General features: G+C 39.2%; 3 protein-coding genes across 8 annotated transcripts; all 3 read right to left on the minus strand.

Moving 5' to 3' along the window:
- Positions 1 to 455: 455 nt before the first annotated feature.
- Positions 456 to 26,544, minus strand: LOC134021234 (gamma-crystallin M2-like). Of its 6 annotated transcripts, none has more exons than XM_062461849.1 (5): positions 23,223 to 23,338; positions 22,883 to 23,125; positions 22,470 to 22,730; positions 15,659 to 15,862; positions 456 to 816 (listed from the first exon to the last, which is right to left on the minus strand). In XM_062461849.1, the coding sequence occupies exons 1-5, from the start codon at positions 23,247 to 23,249 to the stop codon at positions 514 to 516; spliced, it is 1,038 nt and encodes a 345-aa protein (XP_062317833.1). In that variant the 5' UTR covers positions 23,250 to 23,338; the 3' UTR covers positions 456 to 513. The 6 variants fall into 6 exon arrangements, with proteins under 6 accessions (XP_062317833.1, XP_062317835.1, XP_062317834.1 ...); XM_062461854.1 differs by lacking the exons at positions 456 to 816; positions 15,659 to 15,862; positions 22,883 to 23,125; positions 23,223 to 23,338 and adding exons at positions 12,262 to 12,444; positions 25,733 to 25,970; positions 26,123 to 26,365; positions 26,478 to 26,544 and having other exon boundaries at positions 22,484 to 22,501; XM_062461855.1 differs by lacking the exons at positions 456 to 816; positions 15,659 to 15,862 and adding exons at positions 12,379 to 12,477; positions 12,620 to 12,672 and having other exon boundaries at positions 22,495 to 22,730.
- On the minus strand, positions 5,062 to 5,751 carry LOC134021238 (gamma-crystallin M2-like). The gene is made up of 2 exons (XM_062461861.1): positions 5,497 to 5,751; positions 5,062 to 5,388 (listed from the first exon to the last, which is right to left on the minus strand). Exons 1-2 carry the CDS (start codon positions 5,749 to 5,751, stop codon positions 5,086 to 5,088), a joined length of 558 nt encoding a protein of 185 aa, XP_062317845.1. The 3' UTR covers positions 5,062 to 5,085.
- Positions 7,493 to 8,476, minus strand: LOC134021236 (gamma-crystallin M2-like). The gene is made up of 3 exons (XM_062461859.1): positions 8,395 to 8,476; positions 8,007 to 8,249; positions 7,493 to 7,864 (listed from the first exon to the last, which is right to left on the minus strand). Exons 1-3 carry the CDS (start codon positions 8,419 to 8,421, stop codon positions 7,562 to 7,564), a joined length of 573 nt encoding a protein of 190 aa, XP_062317843.1. The 5' UTR covers positions 8,422 to 8,476; the 3' UTR covers positions 7,493 to 7,561.
- Positions 26,545 to 26,940: the final 396 nt, after the last annotated feature.

Below are 26,940 nucleotides of genomic sequence, written 5' to 3' on the forward strand. Positions count from 1 at the left end.
AATGTTTTTTCAGTTTTTTCTGAGCATGTTATTCTCTGTCAATATCATAACGAGTGTTTAAAAAAAACATAATTGCAGTGGAAACTCATAGAAATTGTATGTTAGAGTATTCTTGCAAAGGATACTGGACTAACCAGCTTTAGCAATAAACAATTTGCCTTTTAATAACCCATTGGTAGTCAGACCTGCTACGAATCACTTTAAAGTAAAACTTATATTAAAAGAAATGTTGAGTACAATATTTTTACATTCTTTTGTAGTTTAACATTTTCATGTTTTCCTGTTTATGTTCTGGTTATTTACAAATAACTTCAGACTATTCAGTTAGTGATTGTATTGAAAATAAGCTTAATTTTGCTCTGTGTATTGCCTATTACTTAGTGATAGTAGACATTTTTGTGTAAAGTACTAAAACCACTCATGTTCAATTAAAAACAAGCACTTTGCAGGAGATATACAATATATTTATATAGGCTTTATTGAGATCTTAATGTTACAGTATCTAAACATTGTCTAGTAGAAAGAGTCCATGATGCGCCTCATGCTCATGAACCTCATGTTGCCCATGCCTCCCATGCCTCCCATGCCTCCCATCATCTGATTGAAGTTCCTGTACTCGCCAGGCCTCATGTACCACATTCTGCCTCTGTAGTTGGGCTGCTCGTACATCAGCCAGTTGCCCTCCATCACGTTGCAGGACATGCAGTTGTTCATGCGGTAACGATCCATGATGTTATCACAGTCGTCCATCATCTCATGCATCTGGCCACCGAAGTTCTCCCTCTCGTAGATCCTCATCCTGTAGCTTCCTCTGTGCTGTAATTGAACGGAAAGGTTACTGAAAGATGAGACCTTGACCTTCAAGAGTATTCAGAGCCACAGATGACAGAGATATTAAACCGTAACTCAGACTGGTGGAAGCTGAAAATACAGATAAATAGATTCAAGCAATGGTAATAGTTGTCCTTACCATGGGGATCATACGGCAGGACCTGATGCAGTCGCTCCAGTTAAACATGCTCATGTAGTCGGCGTACTCGCCCCTCCTCATGAAGTACTGGTTACCCATGTAGTTGGTGCGGTTGTAGACCATGAAGCAACCTCTCTCCACCCTGCAGGAGTGGCAGCGGGACATGTAGGAGGACATGTCGGAACAATCATTCATACACTCATAGGAGCGTCCCATGAAGTTCCTGTCCTCGTAGAAGGTGATCTAAATGACATCCGGAAAGAAAGATATTGAGGACATTGTTTGAATGGGACTCCAACAGTCCTATGTCCAAACACATCTTAATAATGCTGTTTTTTTTTACTATAGTAGAATACTTTCATTGTTACCTTGCCCATCATGTTCATGTCGGCCATTTTTGCTCAGTTGTAGCTGGAGCTGCTGGTACTGCTGCTGTTGCTCTTGGTGATGTTCTGAGTTCCTACCTGGCTGAAGCCTTCCTTTTTATACCTGACAGCCAGAGGCCCCATTGTATAAACCCCTTGACCCAGCAACATGCCATAGAAATCTATAGAGTGCTGCATTTTGTACACATTTTCAGGGATGCGCTCCCTTAAAAGACATTCATCAAGAATGGAGCTGGTGAGCACAAAACGGATTGTGGGAACAGTCAATGGGTTGAACAACAAAAAATGCGCTGTGACTCAATGTGAATTGTAAAATGTAGTACTTTACCAGAAGAATTTCTGTCTTTTGTTTTAACTGCTAGCTCTATATGACACATTATTTCCTTATTACCCTTATTAACAAGTATACCCAATGGTTAGATGGTTGAATGGTTAAAAATCAAGCTTATTAAATAATGAGACCAGTTTAGTAATCTAAACTCTAAACTTCTATGACAAGCACTATTACAAAATATAGAGTACAAAAGGAAATTAATGGCACTTCACAGCCAACAGGTGGCAGGCAAATGCTTACTAGAGGAACAAATCAGTTTGTGACTGAGGACATTTAATTTTAAATAAGAACTTGTAACATAATATTACCAGATTTGGAACTCGTGACGGTATGTCAATTATCATCAATTAGTCTTTCTCCAATCTAGTAACACAGACTTCCCCTGTAAATAAACATGAAGATATTTAGTATTTAGGTCTACAGTATTTGTATCTTGTAAAATATAACTAAATGTGTTTGTTGTATATTATTGTCCGTATTACAACTAAAGTGTTTTATTTTTATATTTCCTATATAAGGGATATGTCTTGCAATGATGTTTTGTTGTCATGCAATGATGTTTTGCTTTCTAGTCATCGATTGAGGGAGTCAGGTGGCTGGTTCGATTCCTGGCCATGCCAAATGAAGTTGTGTCCTTGGGCAAGGCACTTCGCCCTACTTGCCTCAGGGGAATGTCCCTGTACTTACTGTAAGTCGCTCTGGATAAGAGCGTCTGCTAAATGACTAAATGTAATGTAAAATGTAATCAATTCAGGTGACTAATGTAGTTGACTGTATGTTTAATTCAGTTGTTACTTTTGTAATAACTCATGCTGCTAAATTGTGATACCATGTGGTTACATATCAGTTCCCATGTAAAACATTGTCATTACTGTAGCTGATACTATATAATTATATAGTAATTAATGTACACTTATAGTACAGTGAAAACATGAATCCATAATTGGGCAACACTTTACATTAGGTAAAATTAACTATCATGTAACCACAAAGCAATAACTATAGTAGAATCTCTTTTTTTAATCGTAATTGCCATGTAATTAAATGGTATTAAGTGTTTGCGGAATATCTTATTACAAAACTGTAAGAAGGTACAGTATGGGAGAGGGGTGTAAGGGGTAAGTAGAGGGGTGTAAGGGGTAAGTAGATGTGTTACCAAAACAAGATTACGGTTCACATCAACTTACCCCTTGAAAAACCCAACCACCTTGCACCAAATTTCACTTGTGTTGAACTTGTACTTCTGTGATGAAGTGTAACTATATAACAGTTCTCATGTAACGACAAGGTTGTTACTATGGTTTTTCTATGAGGTTGCATGGAAGTTAATGTCATGTAAAGTGTTACCAACATGTTTTACCAATTATCAATCAAATAATCACCATGTACTTGAAATTATTATGGAGAGTGCCCTATCATTCTGTCAAGTGTTTGTTGTTGAACACCTGTTTTGATGACAAAACAGTATTCAAGACTTTATGATTTATTTTCACATCTTCATGCCATCTCCACACAGAAAGTTATATGCCACATTCTGAGTATTTGTTTGTTGTTCTGAAAGTATCATACAGTACATGCAGATTAAAAAGCTTCCTGGGGAAACTTAAATGGTATATCACATAATCTAGATGTGTCAACAAATTGCCTTTAACTTCATCACGTATTTGCTGTCAGCACAAACACAAAGCATTTTAGAGTAACATTTTGATCAACAAGAAAAGTAATTGTTCATTCAATGATTAATTGCCAGTTTAAAACGATTGACTCTGTTCACGAACTTGTTCCCGGTGAGGGTTGGACTCCGCCAGGGCTGCCCTTTGTCACCGATTCTGTTCATAACTTATATGGACATAATTTCTAGGTGCAGCCAGGGCGTTGTGGGGGTCCGGTTTGGTGACCTCAGGATTGGGTCGCTGCTTTTTGCAGATGATGTGGTCCTGTTGGCTTCATCGGGCCGCTACCTTCAGCTCTCACTGGAGCGGTTCGCAACCGAATGCGAAGCGGCTGGGATGCGAATCAGCACCTCCAAATCTGAGGCCATGGTTGTCGACCGGAAAAGGGTGGAGTGCAATCTCCGGGTTGGGGAGGAGATCTTGACCCAAGCGGAGGAGTTCAAGTATTTCGGGGTCTTGTTCACGAGTGAGGGAAGAATGGAGCGCGAGAGCGACAGGCGGATCGGTGCGGCGTCCGCAGTGATGCGGGCTCTGCATCGGTCCGTCGTGGTGAAGAAGGAGCTGAGTCGAAAGACGAAGCTCTCTATTTACCAGTCGATCTACGTTCCTACCCTCACCTATGGTCACGAACTGTGGGTAGTGACCGAAAGAACGAGATTGCGAATACAAGCGGCCGAAATGAGCTTTCTCCGCAGGGTGTCCGGGCTCTCCCTTAGAGATAGGGTGAGAAGCTCGGTCATCCGGGAGGGGCTCAGAGTAGAACCGCTGCTCCTCCGCGTCGAGAGGAGCCAGCTTAGGTGGCTCGGGCATCTGATCAGGATGCCTCCTGGACGCCTCCCTGGTGAGGTGTTCTGGGCACGTCCCACTGGGAAGAGGCCCCGGGGAAGACCCAGGACACGCTGGAGGGACGATGTCTCTCGGCTGGCCTGGGAACGCCTCGGGGTCCCCCAGGAAGAGCTGGTGGAAGTGGCCGGCGAGAGGGAAGTCTGGGCCTCCTTGCTTAGGTTGCTGCCCCCGCGACCCGACCCCCGGACAAGCGGCAGATAACGAACGAACTCTGTTCACCTAACATGGGGTTACACACCTCACATTCAAGGTACTTCACCACTGAGTAAGGGAGAGCAAGGAAAGTTCTCACACATTTCAGTTATCAATAGACAATATCTGTTGATCTTTTGACACTGTCTACTCTCAATTCCAAACTTAACAATGTCACTATCTGGAACCTCTGTCAAAGCTAGGGCAATAAAACAACAAGAATAGCTCCTCTGAAACTACATAAATATCACATTAATGTACTGTAGGTGGGAAGATTCTTCAGCTTTTATTTCTATACATTGTTTGGTAATTTGATATGGATGGCACTGCCCTTAGCATTGCTTCCAACTCTACTGGACTTCCACCTTTACTTGGACATCTTGAATTACTTTTGTTTATGTTCAACCAGATACATTAGATTGCATTGGTAACCCAAAAACTTTAAGTAAGTACATCTCTTTTAAAATGCTTCCAAGGCATTGTTCTTATACTGGAAAACATAAGTTTGACAGTAAAATAGTATATTTTTAATAATGATGCACACCGGTCTGGACTTAATGTATCAATGTTTTGTGTAGCAGCCAAGTTACCTCAAGTGATTAATTCAAGCAAAATATTTACAGACACAAGTTTTATTTTGAATCAAAGCTGCATTAGGTCATATCAGCACAGTTAAAACATTGTCTAGTAGAAGGAGTCCATGATGCGCCTCATGCTCATGAACCTCATGTTGCCCATGCCTCCCATGCCTCCCATGCCTCCCATCATCTGATTGAAGTTCCTGTACTCGCCAGGCCTCATGTACCACATTCTGCCTCTGTAGTTGGGCTGCTCGTACATCAGCCAGTGGCCCTCCATCACATTGCAGGACATGCAGTTGTTCATACGGTAACGATCCATGATGTTGTCACAGTCGTCCATCATCTCATGCATCTGGCCACCGAAGTTGTCCCTCTCGTAGATCCTCATCCTGTAGCTTCCTCTGTGCTGTAATTGAATGGAAAGGTTACTGAAAGATATTACACCGTAAGTCAAACTGGTGGAAGCTGAAAATACAGATAAATAGATTCAAGCAATGGTAATAGTTGTCCTTACCATGGGGATCATACGACAGGACCTGATGCAGTCGCTCCAGTTAAACATGCTCATGTAGTCGGCGTACTCGCCCCTCCTCATGAAGTACTGGTTACCCATGTAGTTGGTGCGGTCGTAGACCATGAAGCAACCTCTCTCCACCCTGCAGGAGTGGCAGCGGGACATGTAGGAGGACATGTCGGACATGTCATTCATACAGTCATAGGAACGTCCCATGAAGTTCCTCTCCTCGTAGAAGGTGATCTGAATTGACATTTGTAATGAAGACAATTGAGTAAATACGAAAATTGAACTCTGTCCATCTTTCAAACATTAAAATACATGTGTTTTTATTTTGAGAATGAGTTAACTTCAAAAGTTGGCAAAGTGTAGTTAAGTCTAAATATATACCAAACATCTTTGACCGTTTTTACCTTGCCCATCATATTCATGTTGGCCATGTTTGCTCAGTTGTAGCTGGAGCTGCTGGTACTGCTGCTGTTGCTCTTGGTGATGTTCTGAGTTCCTACCTGGCTGAAGCCTTCCTATTTATACCTGACAGCCAGAGGCTCCATTGTACAAACCCCTTGACCCAGCAACATGCCATAGAAACCATGCTATAGAAATACCACTGAGGTTTGTACACATTTCAAGGGACACTCTCTCTCAAAAGGCTTATTTCAAGAACAGTGCAATAGAGCTGGTGACCACAAACTAATTGTGCTAAAAGTCAATAGGTCCAAAGACTCCTATGCTTTCTGACTCCATATTAATAGTTGAATGTAGGACTAGAAGAAATCATGGCCTTTGTTTTTACTCATAACACTCCATACAACTTTCAACTAATTTTGCGATGATTACATTCAACACAGCTTTCAGTTTGTGTAAAATCTTAATTGCGCTAAATTACTAGTTGAAATGACAAGACTCTCCGACTCTCTCAACAACCTCAGCTTTTATAATACCAAAGTTTAATTATACTAAATTGTATATGAATATATAGATTAATTAAATAATGTATACAAACACACAAAAAAGAGTCTCAGCTATAGAATGCACAGATCTTTATTGAGAAATTGATTCAATAAATTGAATGAAGGGTTTATGTCCATAAAGGTGACTGTTCAACACTTCAAATGTTGAGAAAGACTTCAGAAATAATAACAACTGAACTTGTTTGACATTATTGCATAAAAATACAAAGTCTGTCTGTGTCCCTCTTAGCTGCCAACCTCCTCTTTTTCAACAAAAAAGGCAAATATTTATGTACAATTATCACAATTCCTATAATAAAAGTTCAACACGTGGAATAATTCTGTTGCATCAATCACAGTAATTACGTTTTGTTGTGTTCCAGACATCTGTTATATATGAATGTTATTAACAAGTGTTTGTCTTTGAAAATGAACTTGAAATAAGGCAACTCCACAGATTGGTGGCATGGAACAATTTTTTGAGAAGTTGTGATTTAAATTTTACAACCAAAAGCATCCTTTGATCATAGTAGACAATGTCATTAGGAAAATGACTTAATCTAGTTACTTTTCATAAAACATATACACAATGCATTTATGTCTATTGTCAGAATCAGAATCAGAAAGGGTTTTAATCGCCATGAAAGTTTTCACAGACAAGGAATTTACTTTGGCAGGAGGGTGCATACGTTCAACATATAGGAGTAAATCTTAAATGAGTGGTGTAACTTTAAACAAGTCTAACTATACTATACAAAAGGTGCAAGTCTAATGATCTAATACTAACTAATACTAAGGGGACAGGTATGTATAATAAAATAAATATAAAGTATAAAATAGCTACAACATATGGCAATGGTTTAAAGTCTGTGGTTTAAAGTCTGTGTGAACCCTTGGCCTTGTTGAAGAGGCCACTGGCAGATGTAAAGAAACTGTTCTTGTGGCGTGAGGTTTTGGTCCTGATGGACCACAGCCTTCTGCCGGAGGGGAGTGGTAGAATCAGTGTTGTTGTGTACAGTAGAAGCATCTACTAAATATTTTCAGAAAAATTCTTTTTTTAGCAATAATTTATTGAGATCTTCATATCATGCATATCAGAATTTAAACATTGTCTAGTAGAAAGAGTCATTGATGCGCCTCATGCTCATGAAGCTCATGTTGCCCATGCCGCCCATGCCTCCCATGCCGCCCATCATCTGGTGGAAGTTCCTGTACTCGCCAGGCCTCATGTACCACATTCTGCCTCCGTAGTGGGGCTGCTCGTACATCAGCCAGTGGCCCTCCATCACGTTGCAGGACATGCAGTTGTTCATGCGGTAACGATCCATGATAGAGTCACAGTCATCCATCATCTCATGCATCTGGCCACCGAAGTTGTCCCTCTCGTAGATCCTCATCCTGTAGTTTCCTCTGTACTGTAATTGAACAGAAAGGTTACTGAAATATGAAACCTTCAGGAGTATTCTGGGCCACAGATGACAGAGATATTAAACTCAGACTGGTGGAAGCTGAAAATATAGCTAAATAGATTCAAGCAATGGTAATAGTTGTCCTTACCATGGGGATCATACGACAGGACCTGATGCTGTCGCTCCAGTTAAACATGCTCATGTAGTCGGCATACTCGCCCCTCCTCATGAAGTACTGGTTACCCATGTAGTTGGTGCGGTCGTAGACCATGAAGCAGCCTCTCTCCACCCTGCAGGAGTGGCAGCGGGACATGTAGGAGGATATGTCGGAACAATCATTCATACACTCATAGGAACGTCCCATGAAGTTCCTGTCCTCGTAGAAGGTGATCTGAATAAAAATTTGTAAGGAAGAAAAGTTATTAAAATGTATAAATGGAGTAGAGTAGAAGTATATATATACATGTACATATGTATTTTTAAATATATATTTAAATTAAAATATATATTCACCGAATATGTTAGATTGTTCCTACCTTGCCCATCATGTTCATGTCGGTCATTTTGGCTCAGTTGTCGCTGGAGCTGCTGGTAATGCTGCTGTTGCTCTTGGTGATGATCTGAGTTCCTACCTGGCTGAAGCCTTCCTATTTATACCTGACAGCCAGAGGCTCCATTGTACAAACCCCTTGACCCAGCAACATGCTATAGAAACCATCTATAGAAATGTCACTGAGGTTTCTACACATTTCAAGGGACTCAAAAGACTTGTCAAGAACAGTGGAAAGAATCACAATGCCGAGTCAGCCAAAAGTCAATAGGATTTTCAGATAAGAAATCTGTTTCCAAAGATCCTTGTCCCAAATTCTTTTTCCAGCTTATTGTAGTCTGTGATCTGTTTCCATGTCCTTTCCAAAACAATCCTTTATTTATTTTATTTTTTTTGCAAACTGAACTAAAAATCAAAACCTCTTTTGAGTTAACACCATTTTCAGAACTTCACATGGTTTAACACATCCTTTAACAATCCTGGTACTGGCCTGGGAATGCCTCGGGGTCCCCCAGGAAGAGCTGGTGGAAGTGGCCGGCGAGAGGGAAGTCTGGGCCTCCTTGCTTAGGTTGCTGCCCCCGCGACCCGACCCCCGGACAAGCGGCAGATAACGAACGAACGAACTCTGTTCACCTAACATGGGGTTACACACCTCACATTCAAGGTACTTCACCACTGAGTAAGGGAGAGCAAGGAAAGTTCTCACACATTTCAGTTATCAATAGACAATATCTGTTGATCTTTTGACACTGTCTACTCTCAATTCCAAACTTAACAATGTCACTATCTGGAACCTCTGTCAAAGCTAGGGCAATAAAACAACAAGAATAGCTCCTCTGAAACTACATAAATATCACATTAATGTACTGTAGGTGGGAAGATTCTTCAGCTTTTATTTCTATACATTGTTTGGTAATTTGATATGGATGGCACTGCCCTTAGCATTGCTTCCAACTCTACTGGACTTCCACCTTTACTTGGACATCTTGAATTACTTTTGTTTATGTTCAACCAGATACATTAGATTGCATTGGTAACCCAAAAACTTTAAGTAAGTACATCTCTTTTAAAATGCTTCCAAGGCATTGTTCTTATACTGGAAAACATAAGTTTGACAGTAAAATAGTATATTTTTAATAATGATGCACACCGGTCTGGACTTAATGTATCAATGTTTTGTGTAGCAGCCAAGTTACCTCAAGTGATTAATTCAAGCAAAATATTTACAGACACAAGTTTTATTTTGAATCAAAGCTGCATTAGGTCATATCAGCACAGTTAAAACATTGTCTAGTAGAAGGAGTCCATGATGCGCCTCATGCTCATGAACCTCATGTTGCCCATGCCTCCCATGCCTCCCATGCCTCCCATCATCTGATTGAAGTTCCTGTACTCGCCAGGCCTCATGTACCACATTCTGCCTCTGTAGTTGGGCTGCTCGTACATCAGCCAGTGGCCCTCCATCACATTGCAGGACATGCAGTTGTTCATACGGTAACGATCCATGATGTTGTCACAGTCGTCCATCATCTCATGCATCTGGCCACCGAAGTTGTCCCTCTCGTAGATCCTCATCCTGTAGCTTCCTCTGTGCTGTAATTGAATGGAAAGGTTACTGAAAGATATTACACCGTAAGTCAAACTGGTGGAAGCTGAAAATACAGATAAATAGATTCAAGCAATGGTAATAGTTGTCCTTACCATGGGGATCATACGACAGGACCTGATGCAGTCGCTCCAGTTAAACATGCTCATGTAGTCGGCGTACTCGCCCCTCCTCATGAAGTACTGGTTACCCATGTAGTTGGTGCGGTCGTAGACCATGAAGCAACCTCTCTCCACCCTGCAGGAGTGGCAGCGGGACATGTAGGAGGACATGTCGGACATGTCATTCATACAGTCATAGGAACGTCCCATGAAGTTCCTCTCCTCGTAGAAGGTGATCTGAATTGACATTTGTAATGAAGACAATTGAGTAAATACGAAAATTGAACTCTGTCCATCTTTCAAACATTAAAATACATGTGTTTTTATTTTGAGAATGAGTTAACTTCAAAAGTTGGCAAAGTGTAGTTAAGTCTAAATATATACCAAACATCTTTGACCGTTTTTACCTTGCCCATCATATTCATGTTGGCCATGTTTGCTCAGTTGTAGCTGGAGCTGCTGGTACTGCTGCTGTTGCTCTTGGTGATGTTCTGAGTTCCTACCTGGCTGAAGCCTTCCTATTTATACCTGACAGCCAGAGGCTCCATTGTACAAACCCCTTGACCCAGCAACATGCCATAGAAACCATGCTATAGAAATACCACTGAGGTTTGTACACATTTCAAGGGACACTCTCTCTCAAAAGGCTTATTTCAAGAACAGTGCAATAGAGCTGGTGACCACAAACTAATTGTGCTAAAAGTCAATAGGTCCAAAGACTCCTATGCTTTCTGACTCCATATTAATAGTTGAATGTAGGACTAGAAGAAATCATGGCCTTTGTTTTTACTCATAACACTCCATACAACTTTCAACTAATTTTGCGATGATTACATTCAACACAGCTTTCAGTTTGTGTAAAATCTTAATTGCGCTAAATTACTAGTTGAAATGACAAGACTCTCCGACTCTCTCAACAACCTCAGCTTTTATAATACCAAAGTTTAATTATACTAAATTGTATATGAATATATAGATTAATTAAATAATGTATACAAACACACAAAAAAGAGTCTCAGCTATAGAATGCACAGATCTTTATTGAGAAATTGATTCAATAAATTGAATGAAGGGTTTATGTCCATAAAGGTGACTGTTCAACACTTCAAATGTTGAGAAAGACTTCAGAAATAATAACAACTGAACTTGTTTGACATTATTGCATAAAAATACAAAGTCTGTCTGTGTCCCTCTTAGCTGCCAACCTCCTCTTTTTCAACAAAAAAGGCAAATATTTATGTACAATTATCACAATTCCTATAATAAAAGTTCAACACGTGGAATAATTCTGTTGCATCAATCACAGTAATTACGTTTTGTTGTGTTCCAGACATCTGTTATATATGAATGTTATTAACAAGTGTTTGTCTTTGAAAATGAACTTGAAATAAGGCAACTCCACAGATTGGTGGCATGGAACAATTTTTTGAGAAGTTGTGATTTAAATTTTACAACCAAAAGCATCCTTTGATCATAGTAGACAATGTCATTAGGAAAATGACTTAATCTAGTTACTTTTCATAAAACATATACACAATGCATTTATGTCTATTGTCAGAATCAGAATCAGAAAGGGTTTTAATCGCCATGAAAGTTTTCACAGACAAGGAATTTACTTTGGCAGGAGGGTGCATACGTTCAACATATAGGAGTAAATCTTAAATGAGTGGTGTAACTTTAAACAAGTCTAACTATACTATACAAAAGGTGCAAGTCTAATGATCTAATACTAACTAATACTAAGGGGACAGGTATGTATAATAAAATAAATATAAAGTATAAAATAGCTACAATATATGGCAATGGTTTAAAGTCTGTGGTTTAAAGTCTGTGTGAACCCTTGGCCTTGTTGAAGAGGCCACTGGCAGATGTAAAGAAACTGTTCTTGTGGCGTGAGGTTTTGGTCCTGATGGACCACAGCCTTCTGCCGGAGGGGAGTGGTAGAATCAGTGTTGTTGTGTACAGTAGAAGCATCTACTAAATATTTTCAGAAAAATTCTTTTTTTAGCAATAATTTATTGAGATCTTCATATCATGCATATCAGAATTTAAACATTGTCTAGTAGAAAGAGTCATTGATGCGCCTCATGCTCATGAAGCTCATGTTGCCCATGCCGCCCATGCCTCCCATGCCGCCCATCATCTGGTGGAAGTTCCTGTACTCGCCAGGCCTCATGTACCACATTCTGCCTCCGTAGTGGGGCTGCTCGTACATCAGCCAGTGGCCCTCCATCACGTTGCAGGACATGCAGTTGTTCATGCGGTAACGATCCATGATAGAGTCACAGTCATCCATCATCTCATGCATCTGGCCACCGAAGTTGTCCCTCTCGTAGATCCTCATCCTGTAGTTTCCTCTGTACTGTAATTGAACAGAAAGGTTACTGAAAGATGAAACCTTCAGGAGTATTCTGGGCCACAGATGACAGAGATATTAAACTCAGACTGGTGGAAGCTGAAAATATAGCTAAATAGATTCAAGCAATGGTAATAGTTGTCCTTACCATGGGGATCATACGACAGGACCTGATGCTGTCGCTCCAGTTAAACATGCTCATGTAGTCGGCATACTCGCCCCTCCTCATGAAGTACTGGTTACCCATGTAGTTGGTGCGGTCGTAGACCATGAAGCAACCTCTCTCCACCCTGCAGGAGTGGCAGCGGGACATGTAGGAGGATATGTCGGAACAATCATTCATACACTCATAGGAACGTCCCATGAAGTTCCTGTCCTCGTAGAAGGTGATCTGAATAAAAATTTGTAAGGAAGAAAAGTTATTAAAATGTATAAATGGAGTAGAGTAGAAGTATATATATACATGTACATATGTATTTTTAAATATATATTTAAATTAAAATATATATTCACCGAATATGTTAGATTGTTCCTACCTTGCCCATCATGTTCATGTCGGTCATTTTGGCTCAGTTGTCGCTGGAGCTGCTGGTAATGCTGCTGTTGCTCTTGGTGATGATCTGAGTTCCTACCTGGCTGAAGCCTTCCTATTTATACCTGACAGCCAGAGGCTCCATTGTACAAACCCCTTGACCCAGCAACATGCTATAGAAACCATCTATAGAAATGTCACTGAGGTTTCTACACATTTCAAGGGACTAAAAAGACTTATGTCAAGAACAGTGGAAAGAATCACAATGCCGAGTCAGCCAAAAGTCAATAGGATTTTCAGATTAGAAATCTGTTTCCAAAGATCCTTGTCCCAAATTTTTTTTCCAGCTTACTGTAGTCTGTGATCTGTTTCCATGTCCTTTCCAAAACAATCCTTTATTTCTTTTTTTTTTTGCAAACTGAACTAAAAATCAAAACCTCTTTTGAGTTAACACCATTTTCAGAACTTCACATGGTTTAACACATCCTTTAACAATCCTGGTATTGATCGGGTCTTTGGAACATTTTAATTTTATTTTTTATAAATTAGTGATAAATCCTTGTGCTTTTTGCCCAAAATCGTTAAAATGAATGTGGCCAGCAATTTGCATTAAAGTAGCATTACCTACCATGTAACTACAGCACTACTACCTATTGTAAAAAAAAACAAAAAAAAAACATGATGGGGGCGGCCCAAGGCTGATATTGAGGTGACTGAAGCCAGAAATTGAAGCTTTAAGGATGTGTTTATCATTTAGTTCTCGACAGATTTAAAATATAGATTCTTTATCAATCTCAGTGACAATGGAATTCCGGAATTTTTTGACGAAAAATAAATATAAATTGAAACCTAAAACATTACCATAGCTGTATATTAATTATTACCATTGCTTAACAATAAGGCATTACCTGTAGCAATGACATCATAGTTACATAGGAATTTAAATATCAAGTCAGGTAAAATCTAATTTTATTGGTATCCTTTTTTTTTACAATCCCTTTATGTCACAGTGCTTTACAGATCTATACTGACTTTCATTACCCTCTGAACAGTTCCCCCCTCCCCCATAACTCACTAAATTTTTGTAATAACCCGTACTTAAAAATACATGTGATTCCTTATATAATTCATAAAATAATACTTGCATTAATTTAAATGACTGATAGGCTACTAAGTATTTACATGGTTACTCATTTATATAACATTCTATTTGACACTTTACTGAACCGCGCATCAAAATAATCTTATTGTCTAAATGTAACTACTAGCCAAGGTCAGGTATTCTGTACTTATACAGCCAATTATGAATTTTCTGAGTAAAGACAAGTTGCTTTTGGACTCAAGTTCAGCGTCTACAATGTGAGCGCACGTTCCTAACCAGCATTTCATTGTGTTTAACAATAAACGGTTTGCGTTTGACTTTCTAGAATTCCAAATCCTAATCAGTGTTGAACCTCTGTAGGCTTATGTATTTGTTGATGTCACTATTCAGAAAATAACACAATTTGTAAGCAATATTATAGGCCTAGTTAAAGCCTTACACAGTTTAGGGGCTCAACAATTACATTCACATTCTAGCATTCTACCTCCCACTAAAGGAAGATAAGATTTGTGGCTACACCCACCACATTGCATCCACTCTCAAGTGAGAACCATCAAATTAAGTCGGTAACATCTGTCAACGATTGTAGTTGTATGGCTAGCATTGTTAACCTTGTATTTTGAATTGTAGTCTAGCTAGTTAGCCACATAAACAAAGCCACCGAGCCCCTACACAACCTTTCACCCCTGCCACCCCAACCAACTCCAAATGTAGTCGGGTGGCAATGTTTAGCTGGCTAGCTAGTTTGCCAAATGAAGCCATTGCCTAAGCTGTCTCTTGATAGCAAAATATTGTCTTATTTAACAATTTGATTACTTTATCTGGAAGCCTTTTGAGATTATTTTGAAAATTTACACATAGGCTACTTCCATCATAGAAGGCCATGCTCCTTAAACTTTTCAACTTTTCTCCTTGTTAAAATACATTGTATGATGCAAAATACTTTTCTGTGAGTTACTTATGGTGGTGGTATGAGTGGTTTGGTGTGCAAAACCAAAATCAACTTTTAAAACTCAAACAAAACCTTTTCAGACAACAGTTTTTTATATTTTTATAAATGATTTATTGAAATCATAGAAGCTCAGTGTCTAAACATTATCTAGTAGAAAGAGTCATTGATGCGCCTCATGCTCATGAACCTCATGTTGCCCATGCCTCCCATGCCTCCCATGCCTCCCATCATCTGATGGAAGTTCCTGTACTCGCCAGGCCTCATGTACCACATTCTGCCTCTGTAGTTGGGCTGCTCGTACATCAGCCAGTGGCCGTCCATCACGTTGCAGGACATGCAGTTGTTCATGCGGTAACGATCCATGATAGAGTCACAGTCGTCCATCATCTCATGCATCTGGCCACCGAAGTTCTCCCTCTCGTAGATCCTCATCCTGTAGTTTCCTCTGTACTGTTATTGGACAGAGAAGAGGTTATTGAGACAAAAAATGTTATGCTGGAATTGTGGAGGCAACCATATAATCTAAATGGTAGATAATGGAAGTTACAATGAAGTTAGACGCTATATAGACAAATGTAGGCTGACTAATAGTTGTCCTTACCATGGGGATCATACGACAGGACCTGATGCTGTCGCTCCAGCCAAACATGCTCATGTAGTCGGCATACTCGCCCCTCCTCATGAAGTACTGGTTACCCATGTAGTTGGTGCGGTCGTAGACCATGAAACAGCCTCTCTCCACCCTGCAGGAGTGGCAGCGGGACATGTAGGAGGACATGTCGGACATGTCGTTCATACACTCATAGGAACGTCCCATGAAGTTCCTCTCCTCGTAGAAGGTGATCTGAATAGACAAGAAAAGTTGGTCAAATTTGAAAATGAAGTACAAATCTAACTATAAATACTGGTACTGTATATATAGTATTGTAACCTTTGTTCATTCTTACCTTTCCCATCATGTTCATGTCGGCCATTTTTGCTCAGTTGTAGCTGGAGCTGCTGCTGTTGCTCTTGGTGATGTTCTGAGTTCCTACCTGGCTGAAGCCTTCCTTTTTATACCTGACAGCCGAAGGCCCCATTGTACAAACCCCTTGACCCAGCAACATGCCATAGAAACCCGGCCATAGAAATACCACTCTTCTAACATTTCAAGGGTAGGGGTCCCACAAAAGATTTATCAAGAACAGTGCAATGGATCTAATGATAGCAATGCTGATTTGCCGAAAGTCAATAGGACCTTTTCAGACTTTTACAATAGTCTTCACAGATACTTCTCCACAAGGATACTTCATTTTTTCTGCTTATTGTCTGCTATGGGCTGCTGTATGTGTCATGTACTTCTTAAAACAAATGTGAGAACATCTACATTGCATAAATGGATGGCAGAGTAACTAAAAACACATTTCTTAATTTTTGTTAAACCCTAATTTTAATGTTCATGTATGGCTTCACACATAAATCCTGCTTTTGAGGTTGACATTTCTTTGGAAAAGAGTTCATTTCAGTAATTTCTGGTAAATCCTGTTTCTTTTTCCTCCTATTGTGCTTAAACCATTGACCTTTATGTGACCCGTTTAGAGGTACCATTGTGTCATCACAGGGAGAGGGGACGTGTGTGTTATATTTGGCCATTCATGTATCATTTTGAGAGTTTCAGGAACCTCTCAAATGAACTTTCCTAAAAATCCCACTGAAACTATTTTCACCAGAAGGCATTTGTAAGTATGAAGGGGTGGGCTATTAGAAAGGCCGAAATATACTTCACTCTAAGTACGTTTACGCATATGCTGAATGGCTGCCGCACGTATCCAGCTTTCGTTTAGTGTGCAGTTTGCACGTCTCTCTGGCCGAAGGTGAAATACCCCCCACAATTATGGGGCAGTAAACCAAAGATCCTCTGACGTGCTGCAAGATATAAAATACATATACAGTACCAGCGAAGAAGTAGAAGTAGCCTACACAACAGAGGTAAATTTGAAAGAGTAAATATATGAGCTGGCTTGCAATTAGACATAAAGACTTACATTACCAATACCTCCTCTTATGTCGCCATGGTTTTTGCTGTTGTACATAATCAGAAGTATTTGTCAACGTATTTAGTCACAAAATGTTTCGTCACTGACCTGTCTCCTAGTGGACATGTCTTTAATTCCACCCTCCCACATCTAACATAAAAAGTGAGTAAATGTTTACCCTCAATTGCATTGATTACATTGTTGTCATGTTGACATAATGAATACAATGGGCTATAGGAAAAATGCTGCATGTGTAGCATTTGCATCTGTATACGTACTAGGGCTGGGCGATATATTGAATATTAGCAATAATATCGCAATAATTTTGACGACAATGTAAAATGTGAAAATATTGTGAATATCGAATACTTTTTTTATTCAAGCATACTTTCCCAAAGAATGTTTTTTTTTTTTTACTGCATAAATTTGTACTACACATTTTGTACTTTGTAACAATAGCTGTTCTATCTAAATGGTTTTTTGTTGTTTTGTAATGGTTTTTAATGTTTATAATTTTGTTTGCTAATTTAAAAGCAAATGCAAACATATAGAGATATATATCGAATATCGTAAACATTTTGACAATATCGAGATATCCATCCATCCATCCATCCATCATCTTCCGCTTGTCCGGGGGTCGGGTCGCGGGGGCAGCAACCTAAGCAGGGAGGCCCAGACTTTCCTCTCCCCGGCCACTTCCACCAGCTCTTCCTGGGGGACCCCGAGGCGTTCCCAGGCCAGCCGAGAGACATAGTCCCTCCAGCGTGTCCTGGGTCTTCCCCGGGGCCTCTTCCCAGTGGGACGTGCCCAGAAAACCTCACCAGGGAGGCGTCCAGGAGGCATCCTTATCAGATGCCCGAGCCACCTCAACTGGCCCCTCTCGACGCGGAGGAGCAGCGGTTCTACTCTGAGCCCCTCCCGGATGACCGAGCTTCTCACCCTATCTCTAAGGGAGAGCCCGGACACCCTGCGGAGAAAACTCATTTCGGCCGCTTGTATTCGCGATCTCGTTCTTTCGGTCACTACAAAAAAAAAAAAAAAAAAAAATCAATATCGAGATATATATTTTTTTAATATATTGCCCAGCTCTAATACGTACACGTATGATACTGGAGTATATTTCGGTCTTAAGGATGAAAAAAAAAGATTACTTTTATAATATTTTTATGGATATTTAAACCAAACTGTCACCAGATTATTCTAATAATGTCTGGCCTACTTCCACACCCTTTATTTTTTCAATAACGTTTTGAATAAAATTCCAATTAATCGTTAATCTATGAAAATAGCATGAAATCCTCACTAATCTCAATATATTTTTCAAACTTGTGTCAAAAAATCTCAAATATACACCAGATTATTCTAATAATGTCTGGTCTACTTCCACATCCTTTACTTTTTCAATAAAACTTTTTTTTAAATTATAGAAAATTGCTAATCTCTGAAAATAGCATGAAATCGTTGCTAATCTCAATATCTTTTTCAAACTTGTTTCAAAAAATCTCAAATACACACCAGATTATTCTAATAATGTCTGGCCTACTTCCACAACCTTTACTTTTCCAATAACGTTTTGAATAAAATTCCAATTAATCGTTAATCTATGAAAATAGCATGAAATCCTCGCTAATCTCAATATATTTTTCAAACTTGTGTCAAAAAATCTCAAATATACACCAGATTATTCTAATAATGTCTGGTCTACTTCCACACCCTTTACTTTTTCAATAAAACTTTTTTTTAAATTATAGAAAATTGCTAATCTCTGAAAATAGCATGAAATTGTTGCTAATCTCAATATCTTTTTCAAACTTGTTTCAAAAAATCTCAAATACACACCAGATTATTCTAATAATGTCTGGCCTACTTCCACAACCTTTACTTTTCCAATAAAGTTTTGTATACAATTCCAATTAATCGCTAATCTATGAAAATAGCATGAAATCCTCGCTAATCTCAATATCTTTTTCAAACTTGTTTCAAAAAATCTCAAATACACACCATATTATTCTAATAATGTCTGGCCTACTTTCAGACCCTTTAATATTTCAATACTGTTTTATATGTTTTAATAGCATGATGTGCCAGACAATATTAGAATAATATGGTGTGTATTTGAGATTTTTTGAAGCAAGTTTGAAAAAGATATTGAGATTAGCGAGGATTTCATGCTATTTTCATAGATTAGCGATTAATTGGAATTTTATTCAAAACTTTATTGGAAAAGTAAATGGTGTGGAAGTAGGCCAGACATTATTAGAATATTCTGGTGTGTATTTGAGATTTTTAGACACAAGTTTGAAAAAGATATTAAGATTAGCAAGGATTTCATGCTATTTTCAGAGATTAGCGATTTTCTATCATTTTTTTAAAACATTTTTGAAAAAGTAAAGGGTGTGGAAGTAGGCCAGACATTATTAGAATAATCTGGTGTATATTTGAGATTTTTTGACACAAATTTGAAAAAGATATTGAGATTAGCAAGGATTTCATGCTATTTTCAGAGATTAGCGATTTTCTATCATTTTTTAAAACATTATTGAAAAAGTAAAGGGTGTGGAAGTAGGCCAGACATTATTAGAATAATCTGGTGTATATTTCAGATTTATTGACACAAATTTGAAAAAGATATTGAGATTAGTGAAGATTTCATGCTATTTTCAGAGATTAGCGATTTTCTATCATTCTTTTAAAAACATTATTGAAAAATTAAAGGCTGTGGAAGTATACCAGACATTGTTGGAATACTCTGCTGTTTGTTTGAGGTTTTATAGTCATAAAATCATTGTAAAGGTCATCATTTTTCAAAATTGTATGGGTAATTTTCACCCGGTCCCTAACTCGACGCTGCAAAGTAGCGTCTTCTGAATGTGAGACGAATGTCCAATGTCGAATATGAAACTAACTTCACCTCGGTGCGGGAAGCAGCCTATGGCGTGGGGCAGTATACCAAAGATCTTCTGACGGGCTGCGAGATAAAATCAGGAAACAGCAAAGAAGTAGTGCACATTTACATTTACATGTATTCATTTAGCAGACGCTTTTATCCAAAGCGACTTCCAAGAGAGAGCTTTACAAAAGTGCATAGGTCACTGATCATAATAACGAGATAACCCCAAAACATTGCGGGTAACCAAACATGAAGCATACATTTTGAAAAGCAAATAAGTGCCAATGGGAAGAACCATAAGAGCATGTAGTTAAACAAGTTACAAATTAAACAACATGAACCTCAAAAAGTGCAACAGTGTACCTGTAGAAAAAGCAAGCAACAATAATATAATTCACAGCGAGTACAAGAAGTTAAATCAGTTGCGACTAACCAACAAGAGCAACAAGTGTTCCTGGAGGAAGCTAACATCAGGTCCAGCAAATCATTCCTAAGTACTGTTGTATTCCCGGAACAAGTGCGTCTTAAGCCTTTTCTTGAAGGTCGGGAGACAGTCAGTGTCTCTGATGGAGGTGGGGAGGTGATTCCATCATTGGGGGGCCAGACAGGAGAAGAGCTTGGGTTGGGAGCGGGCGCTCTTTAGAGGTGGGACCACCAACACAACGGCGGTCAATTTTAAAGAGCAAATAAGCTGACTCGCAATTAGACATACAGACATTATTAACAATACCTCCTCCTATGTCGCCATGAATTTTTTGTTGTACCATACTTGAAGTAGGCTAGTTGTCAAAGTATTTAGTCACAAAATGTTTTGTCGCTGACCTGCCTCCAAGTTGACATAGCTTTAACAATGTGTTGACATAAAGAACGCAATGGAGTATGCGAACAACTGCATGCGTAAGTTTTAGGGATGCATGATATATCGGTGGCGATATCGGTATCAGCCACATCGGCCATATTATTTGTGTTGTAGTTATTTGTCCAATAAAAAAATGTGGTAGATAAATTAAAGCCGATAAATTATGGATTATTTACGCCCGTTGAACCACTTATTTTTTGGTAAGATTTTACAAATCTGATCATTTTGGTAAAAGAAATATCTAGATGTTTTAAGCAGTTAAGGTTTTAATAGAAGCAGTTGTCCACTATATTTGTTTACCTTTCGATTTTGTAATCAGCCTCAGGCTTTGTATTTATTAGCATGTATCGGTTATCGGCTTCCAAATATAAAGAGTTATCAGTTATCTGTATCGGCCAAAATGTCCATATTGGTGCATCCCTAGTAAGTTTTGCGTACGTACACGTACATGCAAACAACTGGAGTAGGCATATACCAAGGCCTTAAGTCATGCTTCAAAACCTGTAGAACTACCATGTCCAAGTAACATGGAAACTTATAGTGAAAAGACTTGCACAGGCATAAACAGGTTGTGCTTTGACAAACCCATATGCACTACGATCTATACAGTGTTAATTCTTCAATGAACACATCAAAATGATGTGATACATTTAACTGGACTTCTGATTGTCTAACTCTAACTTAAACAATTAGGGCCTAAGTAATTATTCTGTACATAAATTTGTGGACCGGCCCAATTTTATATACAGTCGATTCTTGACATTATTATGAGGTTTTGCTGTTGTAGAATATACATTGTATACATGAGTGTAATTAACAGGTGTCTTTGTGAAAAATACTTAGAACAAAACATCTCCACAAATTGGTAGCTTGAATTTCTTTGGAGTAATTGTGATTCTATATTACAATAGTTTTCTGTGTGTGGCCTATGGCCTATAAGTGGTTTTGAGTCTACTATAGTATCAAAATCAACTTGTATTGAAACTCAAACTAAAATATATATATTTTTTATCAGTGATTCAATGTCTTCATAACAGCCAAGTATTTAAACATTGTGAAGTAGTAGGACCCAATGATGGGCCTCATGCTTATGCTGTCAATAAACATCATCTTGACCATGTCTCCACACATCTGATGGAAGTTCCTGTGGATATTCTATTTCTTATGAATAGGTATTGATGTTACTCAGTCAGTATTGTCAATATTGCATCCGTCTCTCCTTGACGCTTAACTGGGTGTGTTGATTTGTCGTCATACAATGCAATGTGACCACCTCCATGGAACACACTTTATGTTCACTGAGGATGGAGTTCAACCATTCATAGTAGGTTGCATTGTTAACCTAAACTATATAGGCAAAATATATAAATTTCTGATGTTGATATACATACATATCTTTAAATGATTCAAGACTTTTCCGGTGGTTACTATACATTGCAATGTTTGCACAAAGCTTTTCTATGCATTGAATGTGGTTGTATCAGTGTTTTTGAATGAAAAACCAAATCTACCCAAAAGTTAATACTGTACAAAATATTGACAGGCAAAAGTGTTTCTTTCTCAACGCTTTATTAAGATCTTCATATCAGCACAGTTTAAACATTTTCTAGTAGAAAGAGTCATTGATGCGCCTCATGCTCATGAACCTCATGTTGCCCATGCCTCCCATGCCTCCCATGCCTCCCATCATCTGGTGGAAGTTCCTGTACTCGCCAGGCCTCATGTACCACATTCTGCCTCTGTAGTTGGGCTGCTCGTACATCAGCCAGTGGCCGTCCATCACGTTGCAGGACATGCAGTTGTTCATGCGGTAACGATCCATGATGTTGTCACAGTCGTCCATCATCTCATGCATCTGGCCACCGAAGTTCTCCCTCTCGTAGATCCTCATCCTGTAGCTTCCTCTGTGCTGTTATTGGACAGAGAAGAGTTGTTTGTTAGACAAACATTTTACTCTAGAATGGTAGCGACCACCAAATAATCTAAACGATCAATTCAGGAACTTAAAAGGAAGTTAGAAGCTAGATGGACAAATGTAGGCTGACTAATAGTTGTCCTTACCATGGGGATCATACGACAGGACCTGATGCAGTCGCTCCAGTTAAACATGCTCATGTAGTCGGCGTACTCGCCCCTCCTCATGAAGTACTGGTTACCCATGTAGTTGGTGCGGTTGTAGACCATGAAGCAGCCTCTCTCCACCCTGCAGGAGTGGCAACGGGACATGTAGGAGGACATGTCGGACATGTCATTCATACACTCATAGGAACGTCCCATGAAGTTCCTGTCCTCGTAGAAGGTGATCTGAATAGACAAGAAAAGTTGGTTGCATTTGAAAATGAAGTACAAGTGTAAATATACATACACATTATACAGTATTGTAACCTTTGTTCATTCTTACCTTGCCCATCATGTTCATGTCGGCCATTTTTGCTCAGTTGTAGCTGGAGCTGCTGTTACTGCTGCTGTTGCTCTTGGTGATGTTCTGAGTTCCTACCTGGCTGAAGCCTTCCTTTTATACCTGACAGTTAAAGGCCCCATTGTGTAAACCCCGTGACCCAGCAACATGCCATAGAAACCCGGCCATAGAAATACCACTCTTCTAACATTTCAAGGGTAGGGGTCCCACAAAAGATTAATCAAGAACAGTGCAATGGATCTAATGATAGCATTGCTGATTTAACAAAAAGTCAATAGGACATTTTCAGACTTTTACTATAGTTTTCACACATACTTGTCCACAAAGATACTTCACTTTTTCTGCTTATTTTCTGCTATGGGCTGCCGTATGTGTCATGTACTTCTTAAAACAAATGTGAGAACATCTACATTGCATAAATGGGTGGAAGAGTAACTAAAAACTCATTTTTTAATTTTTGTTAAACCCTATTTTTAATTTTCATGTATGGCTTCACACATCATTCCTGCTATTGAGATCGACATTTATTTGAAAACAGTTCATTTCAGTAATTGTTGGTAAATCCTGTTTCTTTTCCCCCCATTTGTGCTTACACCATTGACCTTGATGATGTGAAGCGTGCCCGTTTAGAGGTGCCATTGTGTCATCACAGGAAGAGAGGACTTGTGTGTGATATTTGGCCATTCATGTATCATTTTGAGTGTTTCAGGAAACTCTAAAAGGAACTTTCCTAAAAATCCCACACAAACAATTTTCACCAGAAGGCATTTGTAAGTACGCATATGCTGAATGGCTGCTGCACGTATCCAGCGTTCGTTTGGTGCGTAGTTTGAACATCTCTCTGGCCCTTAGATATAGGCTACACATACGCAAGGTGCAATACCAAAACAAATTATGGGGCAGTATACCAAAGATCCTCTGATATGCTGCCAATATAAAATACATATAGGTAACAGCAAAGAAGTAGAAGTAGCCTACACAACAGCGGTAAATTTGAAAGAGTAAATATATGAGCTGGCTTGCAATTAGACATAAAGACTTACATTACCAATACCCACTCTTATGTTGCCATGGTTATTGCTGTCGTACATAATCAGAAGTATTTTTCGATGTATTTAGTCACAAAATGTTTTGTCACTGACCTGTCTCCTAGTGGACATAGCTTAAAAATATGTTGACATAAAGAACGCAGTTGAACAGGCTATGTGAACAACTGCATACGTAAGTTTTGTGTACGTACACGCAAAAAACTGGAGTAGGCCTATAACGAGGCCTTAAGCCGTGCTTCAAAACCAGAAGAACTACCATTTACAAGTAACGTGGAAACTTATTGTGAAAAGATGTGCACAGGCATAAACAGGTTGTGCTTTGACAAACCCATATGCACTACGATCTATACAGTGTTAATTCTTCAATGAACACATCGAAATGACGTGGTACATTTAACTGGACTTCTGATTGTCTAACTTATTAAGGCCTAAGTAAGTATTCTGTACTTAAATTTGTGGACTGGCCCACTTTGATATACGGTCGATTCATGTCATTATTATGAGGTTTTGCTGTTGTAGAATAAGCATTGTATACATGAGTGTAATTAACAGGTGTTTGTCTTTGTGAAAAATACTTGGTACAAAACATCTCTACAAATTGGTAGCTTGAATTTCTTTTGAGTAATTGTGATTTTATATTTCAATAGTTTTCTGTGTGTGGCCTATGGCCTATGAGTGGTTTTGTGTCTACTGTAGTATCAAAATCAACATGTATTGGAACTCAAACAAAAATGTTATTTTGTTATCAGTGATTTAATGTTTTCATAACAGCCAGACGCTTAACTGGGTGTGTTGATTTGTCGTCATACAATGCAATGTGAAAACCTCCATGGCACACACTTTATGTTCACTGAGGACGGAGTTGAACCATTCATAGTAGGTTGCATTGTTAACCTAACCTATATAGGCAAAATATACTTCTGATGTTGAAGAACATATATCTTTAAATGATTCAAGACTTTTCCGGTGGTTACTATACATAGCAATGTTTGCACAAAGCTTTTCTATGCTGAATACATAGAATACATTGTTTAACTACATGCTCTTATGGTTCTTCCCTTTGGCACTTATTTTGGTTGTTCACAATGTGTGCTTCACAATGTGTGCTTCATGTTTTGGCTACTCGCAATGTTTTGTGGCTATCTCGTTGTTATGATCAGTGACCTATGCACTTTGTAAAGCTCTCTCTTGGAAGTCGCTTTGGATAAAAGCGTCTGCTAAATGAATATATGTAAATGTAAATGTGAATATGGTTGTATCAGTGGTTTTGAATGAAGAACCAAGTCTACCCACAAGTTATATCTGTACAAAATATTGACAGGCAAAAGTGTTTCTTTCTCAGCGCTTTATTGAGATCTTCATGTCAGCAAAATACTGTCTAGTAGAAAGAGTCATTGATGCGCCTCATGCTCATGAACCTCATGTTGCCCATGCCGCCCATGCCTCCCATGCCTCCCATCATCTGATTGAAGTTCCTGTACTCGCCAGGCCTCATGTACCACATTCTGCCTCTGTAGTTGGGCTGCTCGTACATCAGCCAGTGGCCGTCCATCACGTTGCAGGACATGCAGTTGTTCATGCGGTAACGATCCATGATGTTGTCACAGTCGTCCATCATCTCATGCATCTGGCCACCGAAGTTCTCCCTCTCGTAGATCCTCATCCTGTAGCTTCCTCTGTGCTGTTATTGGTCAGAGAAGAGTTTATTGGGAGACCAACATTTTACACTAAAATGGTAGAGACAACCAAATAATCTAAACCATCAATTATGGAAGTTACAAGGAAGTTAGAATCTAGATAGACAAATGTAGGCTGACTAATAGTTGTTCTTACCATGGGGATCATACGGCAGGACCTGATGCAGTCGCTCCAGTTAAACATGCTCATGTAGTCGGCGTACTCGCCCCTCCTCATGAAGTACTGGTTACCCATGTAGTTGGTGCGGTTGTAGACCATGAAGCAACCTCTCTCCACCCTGCAGGAGTGGCAGCGGGACATGTAGGAGGACATGTCGGACATGTCATTCATACACTCATAGGAACGTCCCATGAAGTTCCTGTCCTCGTAAAAGGTGATCTGAAAATACATATGCAGGAAGAAAAGTTGAGAAAATGTAAAAATGGACTGCAGTAAATATCAGCATATACACCCATACCCCCACACATATTTAACCATTGTTCATTCTTACCTTGCCCATCATGTTCATGTCGGCCATGTTTGCTCAGTTGTAGCTGGAGCTGCTGTTAATGTTCTGAGTTCCTACCTGGCTGAAGCTTTCCTTTTATACCTGACAGTTAGAGGCTCCATTGTGTAAACCCCGTGACACAGCAACATGCCATACAAACCATCTATAGAAATAGCACCGAGGCTTCTACACATTACAAGTCATGGGCTCCATCAAAAACCTATGTGAACAACAGTGCAGTGGAGCTGATGATCACAATGCTGATTCAGCCAAAAGTAAATAGGACTCCCGGCCTTCTAAAAAATATAAATTTTACCAGACTAAATACTGGTTCTTGGTTTAACTGATAGCTCCATACATCTCCCATCTAATTTGAAATAAACAATTACTGTATCTGTGAGTTTTCAGTGTTTGTCAAATGTTTTAGTTATTGACTCTTCTCCCCAACTTTCTCACTCCACAGTGG

Source organism: Osmerus eperlanus, chromosome 5 (assembly GCF_963692335.1).
Source record: "Osmerus eperlanus chromosome 5, fOsmEpe2.1, whole genome shotgun sequence".
Classification (NCBI taxonomy): Eukaryota; Metazoa; Chordata; class Actinopteri; order Osmeriformes; family Osmeridae; genus Osmerus; species Osmerus eperlanus.